Source organism: Mustelus asterias, chromosome 5, assembly GCF_964213995.1.
Source record: "Mustelus asterias chromosome 5, sMusAst1.hap1.1, whole genome shotgun sequence".
In the NCBI taxonomy this organism is placed as follows: domain Eukaryota; kingdom Metazoa; phylum Chordata; class Chondrichthyes; order Carcharhiniformes; family Triakidae; genus Mustelus; species Mustelus asterias.
Window position 1 is genome coordinate 16,981,430 of NC_135805.1, and position 14,075 is coordinate 16,995,504.

The following is a 14,075-nucleotide window of genomic DNA, read 5'->3' on the forward strand; positions in this document are numbered from 1 at the left end:
TCTCTAACGAAAACAACCTCAAATCCCTCAGCCTTTCCTCATAAGACCTTCCCACCATACCAGGCAACATCCTGGTAAATCTCCTCTGCACCCTTTCCAATGCTTCCACATCCTTCCTATAATGCGGTGACCAGAACTGTACGCAATACTCCAAGTGTGGCCGCACCAGAGTTTTGTACAGCTGCAACATGACCTCCTGGCTCCGAAACTCAATCCCTCTACCAATAAAAGCTAACACTCCGTACGCCTTCTTAACAACCCTATCAACCTGGGTGCCAACTTTCAGGGACCTATGCACATGGACACCGAGATCTCTCTGTTCATCCACACTACCAAGTATCTTACTCAGTACTCTGTAATCCTGTTACTCCTTCCAAAGTGAATCGCCTCACACATTTCCGCATTGAACTCCATTTTTTATGTTTTATGAAGTCCACCTGGATCTTATGTTTTGCTATTTGAATTTGGCTGGGGTAAGCATGAGATGTTTCACTCCAGGTATGACTCAACTGACCCACTTTGCTTTTATCAAACAAAGTTTATTTAAGAATACAGTTCACATATAGCAATAACTTTTACCAATTACAAACAAGGAAAAAAGACAACAATAACATTGTATAATCCTTGACAAATATATGGAATTTTCCAACCAAACAAACCTCCTCAAACAAAACCCTCGCCATGGTTTAGCACAGAAAATACGAATGGTCACGTGATACTGGAACTTAATCCTTTGGCTGGATGCTGCAGTTTTCTTCACACACACACACACACACACACACACACGCACGCACGCACGCACACACACACACACACGCGCAGACAAGCTTGAAGTCAGGACAGCTTCCCAAAACACCAGGGATAGAGAAAGACTCTAGTTACTAGCTAGCAAACCACCAACAGCAGAAGCTTCACTCTAGGAAGGCAAGAAGGTCCATCTATCTCTCTCGGTCTATCTATCTATCTATCTATCTATCTATCTATCTATCTATCTATCTATCTATCTATCTATCTATCTATCTATCTATCTATCTATCTCTCTCTCTCTCTCTCTCACTCTTTGTTTGTCTGTCTGTCGATCTATCCATCTATCTCTCTATCTCTATCTCTCTCTGTCTCTGTCTGTCTCTCACTATATCTGCACTCTCTTTGCTTGCAGTGAGATAACTCCTTTCTTTCTGCTGTTTCTGCAGTTCAATCGATGCAACTGAAGCCCTAAAACTTGCTGGAGTTGTATGCTTCCTCACTGCCAAGGATGTCCCCGGGAGCAATGAGACTGGCCACATTATAATGGATGAGACGGTGTTTGCTGAGGGAGTGGTTAGTCATCACCATTTCACTTTAAGCTTCACTCCCCTGGGTGCTGAGTTGGGGGAGAGGGCCATCCGCCTGTTTATCGGACCTGCGAACTCCAAAATCCATGTAATGAAAGTCAGAATGGAAGTTGTTTTTGTGTCTCTGCTCTATGCAGTGTGCTTTAGGAATGATGTAAAAGGATTAGAGAGGGTGCAGAGAAGGTCCACAAGAATGTTTGCAGGGATGAGGAACCTCAGTTATGTGATTAGACAGGAGAAGATTGGGGTTGCTGCTCTTTGAGAAGGTTGAGAGGAGATTTGATGGAAGTGCTCAAGATGATGAAGATTGGTGCAGTTGAAGTGTGTAGATGAAGGTAGTGCAGTTGATGTCATATACATGGATTTTAGTAAGGCGTTTGATAAAGTCCCCCACGGTCGGCTTATGAAGAAAGTAAGGATGTGTGGGATAGAGGGAAGTTTGGCCGATTGGATAGGTAACTGGCTATCTAACAGAAGACAGAGGGTGGTGGTGGATGGAAAATTTTCGGACTGGAAACCGGTTACCAGCGGAGTGCCACAGGGATCAGTGCTTGGTCCTCTGCTATTTGTAATTTTTATAAATGACTTGGAGGAGGGGGCTGAAGGGTGGATCAGTAAATTTGCTGATGACACCAAGATTGGTGGAGTAGTGGATGAGGTGGAGGGCTGTTGTAGGCTGCAAAGAGATATAGATAGGATGCAGAGCTGGGCTGAAAAATGGCAAATGGTGTTTAGCCCTGACAAATGCGAGGTGATTCATTTTGGTAGGACAAATTTAAATGTGGATTACAGGGTCAAAGGTAGGGTTCTGAAGAATGTGGAGGAACAGAGAGATCTTGGGGTTCATATCCATAGATCTCTGAAGGTTGCCACTCAAGTGGATAGAGCCGTGAAGAAGGCCTATAGTGTGTTGGCGTTCATTAACAGGGGGTTTGAGTTTAAGAGCCGTGGGGTTATGCTGCAACTGTACAGGACCTTGGTGAGACCACATTTGGAATATTGTGTGCAGTTCTGGTCACCTCACTACAAGAAGGATGTGGAGACACTGGAAAGAATGCAAAGGAGATTTACCAGGATGCTGCCTGGTTTGGAGGGTAGGTCTTATGAGGAAAGGTTGAGGGAACTTGGGCTTTTCTCTTTGGAGCGGAGGAGGTTGAGAGGAGACTTGATAGAGGTTTATAAGATGATGAGGGGGATAGATAGAGTGAACGTTCAAAGACTATTTCCTCGGGTGAATGGAGCGGTAACGAGGGGCATAACTATAGGGTTCATGGAGATATAGGAAGGATGTCCGAGGTAGGTTTTTTACTCAGAGAGTGGTTGGGGTGTGGAATGGACTGCCTGCAGGGATAGTGGAGTCAGAAACTTTAGGAACATTTAAGAAGCCATTGGATAGGCACATGGAGTACTTCAGGATGATAGGGAGGAAATAGCTTGATCTGGGTTTCAGACAAAGCTCGGCACAACATCGTGGGCTGAAGGGCCTGTTCTGTGCTGTACTGTTCTATGTTCTATGGTGCAGATAGAAGCTTTCCTCATTGATTGAAGGAGCAAGAATTATAAGACACTGATTTCAGGCTAAAGAAGCAATATGAGGAAAAATGTTATTTTAAGCAGCAAGTGGTTAGGATTGGAGTGAGTGTGATGCTGAGGGTGTGGTTTTCAAAAAGCTTTTGGATAATTATTTGCAGAGAGATGATTTGCTTGGCTACAGGAAAATGGCTGAAGTGGGAGACTCTTGCAGTGAGCTACCACAGACACGATGGGCAGAATAGTCTCCTGTTGGGTGTACCTACACTGCATGTGCTTGTGTTACCTCAATACACACTGATGTGGGCTAGGCTCCCTTGAGCAGCACATAGGGGAGGCAGTAGCAGAGTGGTATTATCATTGGATCAGTAATCCAGAGATCTAGGATGATGTTCTGGGGACCCGGGTTCGAATTCCACTATGTCAGATGGTGAAATTTGAATTCAATAAAAATCTGGAATTAAGAATCTACTGATGACCATGAAACCATTGTTGATTGTCGTAAAAACCCATCTGGTTCACTAATGTCCTTTAGGGAAGGAAATCTGTCGGCCGTACCTGGTCTGGACTACATGTGACTCCAGAGCCACAGGGGTTTGTCGCATGAAGAGAGATTGAACAGTTTAGGCCTATACTCTCTGAAATTTAGAAGAATGAGGGGAGATCAAATTGAGGTATACAAGATGATAAAAGGTATGGATAAAGTAGACGTGGAGTGGATGCTTCCTCTTGTGGGGCATTCTAGGATAAGGGGTAGTAAATTTAAAACAGAATTGAGGAGAGACTACTTCTCCCAAAAGGTTATGAATCTGTGGAATTCACTACCCCAAAGTGCGACGGATGCTGGGACAGTGAGTAAATTGAAGGAGGAGTGAGACAGATTTTTAATTGGGAATGGGTTGAAGGGTTATGGGGAGAAGGCAGAAAAATGGGGATGAGGAGCATATCAGCCATGATCGAATAGCGGAGCCGACTCGATGGGCTGAATGGCCTAATTCTGCTCCTATATCTTGTGAAGTTATGAACACAACAACATGTTTGACTCTTAAATACCTTCAGGAATGGGCATTAAATGCTGGCCCAGCCAGTGACACCCACATTCCATGAACAAATATAAGAAAACTCAGAAAATCACTCCTGGAGACTGCATTATCTTATAACCACTCAGTCTTCTTTCTGTATCTTGTGTAGGTCACTTGTGTTGGACATGTTATTGGGGCAATTGTTGCTGACACAGAGGCCCATGCCCAGAGGGCTGCAAAAGCAGTAAAGATCAAATACGAAAAGCTTCAGCCCATCATCACCATTCAGGTAATTCACTGCACCTCACTGTACCGATTACTAGAGAACCTCTACTCCCTGTAATGTTATGGTACTGATTTGATTTGATTTGATTTACTATTGTCGCATGCATTAGTATACAGTGAAAAGTATTGTTTCTCGCCCTCTATACAGACAAAGCATACCGTTCATAGAGAAGGAAAGGAGAGAGTGCAGAATGTAGTTTGACAGTCATAGCTAGGGTGTAGAGAAAGATCAACTTATTGCGAGTTAAATCCATTCAAAAGTCTGATGGCAGCAGGGAAGAAGCTGTTCTCGAGTCAGTTAGTACATGTCCTCTGACTTTTGTGTCTTTTTCCCAACGGAAGGAGGTGGAAGAGAGGATGTCCAGGGTGCATGAGGTCCTTGATTATGCTGGCTGCTTTTCCCAAGGCAGCGGGAAGTGTAGACAGAGTCAATGGATGGGAGGCTGATTTGAGTGATGGATTGGGCTTCGTTCACGACCCTTTGAAGTTTCTTGTGGTCTTATCAAGCTGTGATACAACCAGAAAGAATGCTTTATATGGTGCATCTGTAAAAGTTAGTGAGAGTTGTATTGGACATGCCAAATTTCCTTAGTCTTCTGAGAAAGTAAAGGCGTTGGTGGGCTTTCTTAACTATAGTGTCAGCATGGAGGGACCAGGACAGGTTGTTGATGATCTGGACACCTAAAACCTGAAGCTCTCGACCATTTCTACTCCATCCCCATTGATGTAGACAGGGACACATCCTTCACTATGCTTCCTGAAGTCGATGACTATCTGTTAAAGGATGGATATAATTTACTTCTCAAAGGAACAAGAATCACAACCCCAAATGACACATGGCATAGAATTGTTAGACATGCAACAATTAAACACAAGCTCAAAGTCAACTTGTGTTTTAACTGCTGAGTTCAAATGAGTTACAGTTCCAGGGTTCATCTGATCTTAACTGACTTCAGGGACAGGATTTTCCGGCCACGCTCATCCCAAAACTGGAAAATCCCACCTGAGGTCAACAGACCTTTGCATGGTCCGCGCCCCACCCCCCACCCTCCCTCCCACTATAATTCCCGTGGTGGGTGGGATGGGAAAATTCTGGTGCTAATGTATTCCTTGCAATCCAGATTACCTATACCTATATCTAAAAATATCCCTTGTAATATAGACTTCCTATACCTTATTCCTATACCTTCATGTATTTCTTGTAATATAGACTTCCTATACCTTATTCCTATACCTTAATATATCTCTTGTAATATAGACTTCCTATACCTTATTCCGATACCTTAACGTATCTCTTGTTAATGACTTCCTATATCTAAACATATCTCTTGTGATCCAGATTTCCTATACTTTACTCCTATACCTAAAAATATCCCTTGTAATATTGACTTCCTATACTTTATTCCTATATATTAATATATCCCTTGCAATCCAGACTTCCTTTCCCTTATTCATTGCTTTCTACAGGACAATGTTTGTATTTCATGATGCACTCCTTGACGATATCCTGTCCTGCAGCCATTGATAGTTAGCTCCCTGACTTGTCCACACTCCTTATCATTCCAGAGCTAAGAGTCGACTCAGGCAGGTGCCTGTCTTTAATGTCAGCCTTTCAATGAGTGAAGAAATTGAACTTTTCTGTTTGAGTCTGTGACTTCGAACAATTTAAGAATCCCTACTGAACAATCAAAGGGTAAAATCCAGCATAGCTGTGCAGTAAAGATTAATCCTTTCTTTGGGCAGCACAGTGGCACAATGGTCAGCACTGCTGCTTCACAGCTCCAGGGACCCAGGTTCAATTCCCGGCTTGGGTCACTGTCTGTGTGGAGTCTGCACGTTCTCCCCGTGTCTGCGTGGGTTTCCTCCAGGTGCTCCGGTTTCCTCCCACAGTCTGAAAGACATGCTGGTTAGGTGCATTGGCCATGCTAAATTCTCCCTCAGTGTACCCGAACAGGCACCGGAGTGTGGCGACTAGGGGATTTTCACAGTAACTTCACTGCAGTATTAATGTAAGCTTACTTGTGACACTAATAGATAAACTTTAAACTTTTAATACAGAACTGGTGTTCCTAGCTGACCTGAGTTAAAGTGAGGGCTGGAGTTGGGGCTCACAGTTTATACTTGTGCCAGGTGTACCACTCTACGAATCTATAAGAGAGACTGTACTTCACGAATACCTCCTTGATTGCCCCTTAGTGTCAGGTGGACTAGCTAGGGTAAATACACAGGGTTATGGGGATAGGGCCTGGGTGGATTGTGGCCGGGGCAGACTCGATGGGCTGAATGGCCTCCTTCTGACCTGTACGAATTTATGATTCTATGAAAATGCTGGAAAATCTCAGCAGGTCTGACAGCAACTGGGTCCTTGTTGGTGCACTTTCCCACTTTACAAGGGCGGCATAGTGGCACAGTAGTGCACTGTGGGGATTCTACGAATCTATAAGAGTGACTGTACTTCACAAATATCTCCTTGACTGTAAAATACTTTACAAAGCCTTGAGGGCATTGTGGAAGGTGCTATAGCCAATTATTATATTTGTGGCCATTGGATTCTCCCCAGCGATTGCCTTTCCCTATCTGCTGTTGACATCGCTTTGCCTCCAGCAGCTGACCCACTTGATAAGTTGACGGAAAAGCAAAATACTGCGGATTCTGGAATCTGAAACAAAAACAGAAAATGCTGAAAATCTCAGCAGGTCTGACAACATCTGTGAAGAGAGAATAGAGCCAACGTTTCACGTCGGGATGACCCTTCGTCAGGCCCTTCATCCAGGCTCGAAACACTGGCTCTATTCTCTCTCCACACACTCGAACCAAGTCCCCGACAATGCTTGGCCCAAATCCACTCAGTTGATGAGAGGGCATTGACAAGATAAAAGGGTCCATTTGAACACCTTTATGATGATCGCCAACACTGACCAGATATTTCTTCGAAAACAGGATGCGATTGACCATGAATCATTCTTCTTCCCTCCGAGGAAACTAGAGAATGGAAACATTGAACTCGGATTTGCACAGGCTGATGACATCATTGAGGGTCAGCACTTGGTTTTATTTTAAAGTAGCCTGTTTTTATCTGCTCACAGTGAGAGGCAATTAAGACTTCTGAAGTTTAATCGAGAGGTTTATATATAGAATAATGGATACCTGGGAGTGATTATAGACTGAAATCTAATCCAGGGATTCAGATGGTTTATATATAGAATAATAGATACCTGGGAATGATTATAGACTGGAATCTAATTGAGGGGTTCAGATGGTTTATATATAGAATAATGGATACCTGGGAATGATTACAGACTGGAATCTAATCGAGGGGTTCAGATGGTTTATATATAGAATAATGGATACCTGGGAGTGATTCCAGACTGGAATCTAATCGAGGGGTTCAGATGGTTTATATATAGAATAATGGATACCTGGGAGTGATTACAGACTGGAATCTAATCGAGGGGTTCAGGTGGTTTATATATAGAATAATGGATACCTGGGAGTGATTATAGACTGGAATCTAATCGAGGGGTTCGGATGGTTTATATATAGAAGAATGGATACCTGGGAATGATTACAGACTGGAATCTAATCGAGGGGTTCAGATGGTTTATATATAGAATAATGGATACCTGGGAGTGATTATAGACTGGAATCTAATCCAGGGGTTCAGATGGTTTATATATAGAATAATGAATACCTGGGAGTGATTACAGACTGGAATCTAATCGAGGGGTTCAGATGGTTTATATATAGAATAATGGATACCTGGGAGTGACCACAGACTGGAACCTAATCAAGGAGTTCAGATGGTTTATATGTAGAATAATGGATACCAGGGAATGACTACAGACTGGAATCTAATCCAGGGCTTCATTACGTTGCAACTTTTTCGAAGATGTGGGCACGTCACGCTGAATGTCCTCCTTCAATGCCTTAAAAGTCAATGATTTTTTTGATTGTCAGCACCTTAATTATAGCTGCATTTTAAACAATTCGAGACCTGTCTCTCTCAAGATACACAGCAGCATCTAACATTTTCAATTGTGCTCTGCAGGTGAAATGTACATCGGCGGTCAGGAGCACTTTTACCTGGAGACACAATGCACTGTGGCTGTACCCAAGGGTGAAGACGGTGAAATGGAACTCTTTATATCAACACAGAGCCCTACACAAATGCAGGCAGGTGTTTCAGACTGGTTATTGCGCAGATGTCAATATCATCAGCTGACATTACACTTCATTGCTATGACGAACCTCCATAGGAAATGTTTGTATGGGCATCATAGGTGTCAGGGATGGTGAACATCACCGAGTCACTTCCTGTCTATGGTCAGGACTCGGCGGGTCATTTCCTGTCAGTATTGTATTCCCTGGAGTTTAGAATAGTGAGAGAGGATCTGATAGAAACTTATAAAATTCTAACAGGATTAGACAGGGTCGATTCAGAAAGAATGTTCCCGATGGTGGGGGAGTCCAGAACTAAGGGTTATAGTTTGAGGATAAGGGGTAAACCTTTTAGAACTGGGGTGAGGAGAAATTTCTTCACCCAGAGGATGATGAATATGTGGAATTCACTACCACAGAAAGAAGTTGAGTCCAAAACGTGCAATTTCAAGAACAAATTAGATATCATTCTTAGGGCTAAAGGATCAAGGGAGGAAGGGAGGAAGGGAGGAAGGCAGGATCAGGATATTGATCTGGATAATCAGCCATGATCAAAATGAATGGCACAGCAGGCTTGAAGGGCCGAGTGGCCTCCTCCTGCTTCTAGTTTCTATGTTTATGCAGGTCAGGATGGGCACCATGGGTCAGATGATTAACGGACAAGTCTCCTCAGTATATCTTCCTGCCCACATGCAGCAAGACCTGGACAACTTTCAGGCTTGGGCTAATAAGTGGCAAGTAACATTCATGCCACACAAATGCCAGACAATGGCCAACAGTAGAGAATCTAGCCATCTTCCTCGACATTCAATTCCATTATCATTGAATCCTCCACTATCAATATCCTGGGTGTTATCGTTGACCAGAACCTGAACTGGACTAGCCAGATAAATATGACCAGAGAAGGTCAGAGGTTAGGAATATTGTGGATAGCTCCAACAACCCAGACATTTTCCACTCTGCATCAGGAGTATAATGGAATACTCTCCACTTGTCTGGATGAGTGCAGCTCCAAAAACACTCAAGAAGCTCAATACCATGCAGGATAAAGCAGCCATTGATTGGCATCACATTCACAAACGCTCTCTCCCTCCACTAACAGTGGCAGCAGAGTGTAACGGCTACAAGATGCTCTGCAGCAACTCACCAAGGTTTCTTTGACAGCATCTTCCAAACCCGCGACCTTTACCAGCTAGAAGGACAAGGGCAGTTAATGCATGGGAACACACCGCTGGCAAGTTCCCCTCCAAATCTCATACCAGAGCAATTTGCGTGAAAACTGAATGCTTTGTTTCAGTGGGACTTGAGAGAAGAATCTCCCACACTCTGTGAACTGCAGAGTGCACGAGCGTGATTCACTACAGAAACCAGTGGTCGGGGCCTATTTCCGCTGGAGAGGCCGGCAGCATAGCGCTGAGCGGGCCACTGTGCATGTGCTGATCTGTCAGGACCAAGATCGGCACGTGCGCAGTGGCCCCTGTCTGCCGGCCTCCCGATCGCTGGCCAGCCCCACGAACCCCGCAATGCCAACCCTCTCACCCCACCAACACCTGATTGCTGGCCCCTCGAACATTCCAGGGCCCAGTCCCGGCCTGCCCTCCTTCCCGGGCCGCCTCGATCTCTAGTATGCCACCCTTCCCAACAATCACCATCCCCACCAATCACCCCCTCCCACCACTGACAGTCACAGCCCCCCAGCATCTCTGACCGCCCCCAAGCAGGCTGCCCCCACCCCAATGGCCAGCTCTGATCACTGGCCTCCCTCCCTCCCTCTCTCACTGATTCTGCCTGCAGAGTGGCAGCGGGACCTCCCCCACCCCACCAGGCCTCGCCCCCCCTAGGTCCTGCCCCCATAGGCCCCGCCCCCTTTGGCTCTGCCCCATGCCCGGTGGACAGTGGCAAGGTGCCTCCTGGGCATTGGCACTTTGCCCCTTGGGCAGTGCCAGGGGACACAGGCTGGCATCACAAAGGTGCCAATGCCCAGGGATCAGCTCCCCCCGACCCTCTGGGGTGCCCTAATTACCTCCCTTCACTCCAGTGGGTTCGGGCCACTAGTTCCCCAAACTAGTGGGAAATATAGTAATCCCACCTGGAGTGAAACATTCCTGGCAGGTTGGGAGAGGCTAGCGGGCCCGGATAATTCAGTCCTGGGCCTGCTAATTATACCTAAAATATAAGCTAATGCTTATTTAAATAATTTCTGCACCTCCCCATGGAATTCCGGTGTGGAGCTGACGCTGCCGGAAATCCGGCACTGGGAGACGCTAGCGGGGCGGGACTCCCAGCGCGGAGCCCGCGGATTGGGCCCTGCTTAAATCTCCTGACCCGCGACGCTGGTTTTTTAACACAATAGGATGGGAGAGGGACATAGCCGTTCCTTCACTGTTGCTAGATTAAAATCCCTCCCTAACCATCCTCTGGGTGTAATTAGGGCAATTAAGGATGGGCAATAAATGCTGGCCTAGCCAGTGATGCCCACATCCCATAAACAAATAACAACAAATGTCCAACAAGAAAGAGTTTAAACATTTGTCTTGGCATTCAATGGCATTGATTCAGGTGGTTGTTTGAGATCCAGATAAATGCGAAGTGATGCATTTTGGTAGAACTAACGTAGGGGGGAGCGATACGATAAATGGCAGAACCATAAAGGGTGTAGATACGCAGAGGGACCTGGGTGTGCAAGTCCACAGATCCTTGAAGGTGACATCACAGGTGGTAAAGGTAGTGAAGAAGGCATATGGCATGCTTGCCTTTATAGGACAGGGCATAGAGTATAAAAGTTGGGGTCTGATGTTGCAGTTGTATAGAACGTTGGTTCGGCCGCATTTGGAATACTGCGCCCAGTTCTGGTCGCCACACTACCAGAAGGACGTGGAGGCTTTAGAGAGAGTGCAGAGGAGGTTTACCAGGATGTTGCCTGGTATAGAAGGGCTTAGTTATGAGGAGAGATTGGGTAAACTGGGGTTGTTCTCACTGGAAAGACGGAGGATGAGGGGTGACCTAATAGAGGTGTATAAAATTACGAAAGGCATAGATAGAGTGAACGGTGGGAAGCTTTTTCCCAGGTCGGTGGTGACATTCACGAGGGGTCATAGGTTCAAGGTGAGGGGGGGGGAGGTTTAACACGGATATCAGAAGGATGTATTTTACACAGAGGGTGGTGGGGGCCTGGAATGCGCTGCCGGGCAAGGTGGTGGAGGCGGACACACTGGGAACGTTTAAGACTTATCTAGATAGCCATATGAACGGAGTGGGAATGGAGGGATACAAAAGAATGGTCTAGTTTGGACCAGGGAGCGGCGCGGGCTTGGAGGGCCGAAGGGCCTGTTCCTGTGCTGTATTGTTCTTTGTTCTTTGTTTGTTGTTCTTATCCCATGTGATACTATGAAGAAGAGCAGGGCATTAACACAACACCTTCCTGGAGTATTGGTCAACATTTATCCCCCAATCAACAGTTAAAAGCAGGTGATCAGTTACATAGCAATTTAGGAAATAGGATCAGGAGGAGGCCATTCGGCCCTTTGAGTCTGTTCTGCCATTCATTATGATCATGGCTGATCATCCAACTCAATAACCCGATCCTGCAAACCCCCACCCCCCATACCCTCAAGTGCTATATCTAACTGCTTCTTGAAAACATTCAATGTTTTGGCCACATTGATTGTCCCATTGCTATTTATGGGAGTTTTGCGGTGTGCAAGTTGATTGCATATACTGCACTTCAAGAGTGACGCCATTTTGAAAGTACTTTATCACCCAATGAAGTCTTAAGGTTGTGATAGAAATGCAAATTTTGCTTCATATTTAAGGGGTAATTGGCTAAGTACATGATGGTAAAAGCAATAGAAAGGGATACTGATCGGGCGTCACACCAGAAAAGGTGGAGAAAGACTGGGGTTAAGTACTTATCCCGATGGCCTTTTCAGTTATGTGGAGATAGAATGGAGAGGGCGGAACTGTTCTCCTTGGAGAGAAAGTAGCTAAGAGGAAATTTGATGTTCAAAATCATGAGAGGGCTGACCAGAGTGGATGGGAAGAAACTGTTCCCACGCTGGAAGACACCAGTGGGATACCAGAGCTCCAGCAGAATCAGGGGGCACAGGTGAGTGTAGTGGCCATCACTGAGGAGAAGGTTATTTTTTCAGATAAAGCTCGGCACAACATCGTGGGCCGAAGGGTCTGTTCTGTGCTGTACTGTTCTATGTTCTATGAAACTGAAAGGTCTGAAGGTGGATAAATCACCTGGACCGGATGGACTACACCCCAGGGTTCTAAAAGAGATAGCTGAGGAAATTGTGGAGGCATTGGTGGTCATCTTTCAGGAATCACTGGAGGCAGGGAGGGTCCCAGAGGACTGGAAAGTAGCGAATGTAACACCGATGTTTCAGAAGGGAGGGAGGCAGCAGACGGGAAATTATGGGCCGGTAAGCCTGACTTCGGTCATTGGCAAGATTTTAGAGTCCATTATTAAAGATGAGATTGCGGAGTACTTGGAAATGCATGATAAAGTAGGACTGAGTCAGCATGGTTTTGTCAAGGGGAGGTCATGTCTGACAAATCTGTTAGAGTTCTTTGCGGAGGTAACAAGAAAGTTAGATAAAGGAGAACCAGTGGACATGATTTATTTAGATTTCCAGAAGGCCTTTGACAAGGTGCCGCATAGGAGACTGTTAAATAAGTTAAGTGCTGATGGTGTTAAGGGTAAGATCCTGGTATAGATAGAGGATTGGTTGACTGGCAAAAGGCAGAGAGTGGGGATAAAGGGATCTTTTTCAGGATGGCAGCCGATGACTAGTGGTGTGTTTCAGGGGTCAGTGCTGGCACCACAACTTTTCACAATATACATTAACGATTTGGAAGAAGGAACTGAAGGCACTGTTGCTAAGTTTGCAGATGATACAAAGATATGTAGAGGGACAGGTAGTATTGAGGAAGCAGGGGAGCTGCAGAAGAACTTGGACTGATTAGGAGAGTGGGCAAAGAAGTGGCAGATAGAATACAATGTGGAAAAGTTATGCACTTTGGAAGGAGGAATGGAGGCATAGACTATTTTCTGGATGGGGAAATGCTTACGAAATCAGAAATACAAAGGGATTTGGGAGTCCTTGTTCAAGATTCTCTTAAGGTTAAAATGCAGGTTCAGTCGGCAGTTAGGAAGGCAAATGTAATGTTAGCATTCATGTCTAGAGGGCTAGAATACAAGAGCAGGGATGTACTTCTGAGGCTGTATAAGGCTCTGGTCAGGCCCCATTTGGAGTATTGTGAGCAGTTTTGGACCCCATTTCTAAGGAAGGATGTGCTGGCCTTGGAAAGGGTCCAAACAAGGTTCATAAGAATGATCCCTGGAATGAAGAGCTTGTCGTATGAGGAACGGTTGAGGACTCTGGGATTGTACTCTTTGGAGTTTAGAATGATGAGGGGGGATCTTATTGAAACTTACAGGATACTGCAAGGCCTGGATAGAGTGAACATGGAGAGGATGTTTCCACTAGCAGGATAAACTAGAACCAGAGGGCACAACCTCAGGCTAAAGGGACGATCCTTTAAAACAGAGATGAGGAGGAATTTCTTCAGCCAGAGAGTGGTGAATTTGTGGAACTCTTTGCCACAGAAGGCTGTGGAGGCCGGGTCATTGAGTGTCTTTAAGACAGAGATAGATAGGTTCTTGATTAATAAGGGGATCAGAGGTTCTGGGAAAAAGGCAGGAGATTGGGGATGAGAAAAATATCAGCCATGATTGAAT

General features: G+C 45.3%; 1 protein-coding gene across 1 annotated transcript in view; it reads left to right on the plus strand.

Moving 5' to 3' along the window:
* xdh (xanthine dehydrogenase) overlaps nt 1-14,075 on the plus strand; it is a 140,414-nt gene that overhangs the window by 80,385 nt on the left and 45,954 nt on the right. Inside the window, exons 19-22 of the mRNA XM_078212225.1 lie at nt 1,194-1,320; nt 4,056-4,175; nt 7,112-7,208; nt 8,220-8,344. Coding sequence (XP_078068351.1) covers nt 1,194-1,320; nt 4,056-4,175; nt 7,112-7,208; nt 8,220-8,344 — 469 coding nt within the window. The remainder of the gene's footprint in view (nt 1-1,193; nt 1,321-4,055; nt 4,176-7,111; nt 7,209-8,219; nt 8,345-14,075) is intronic.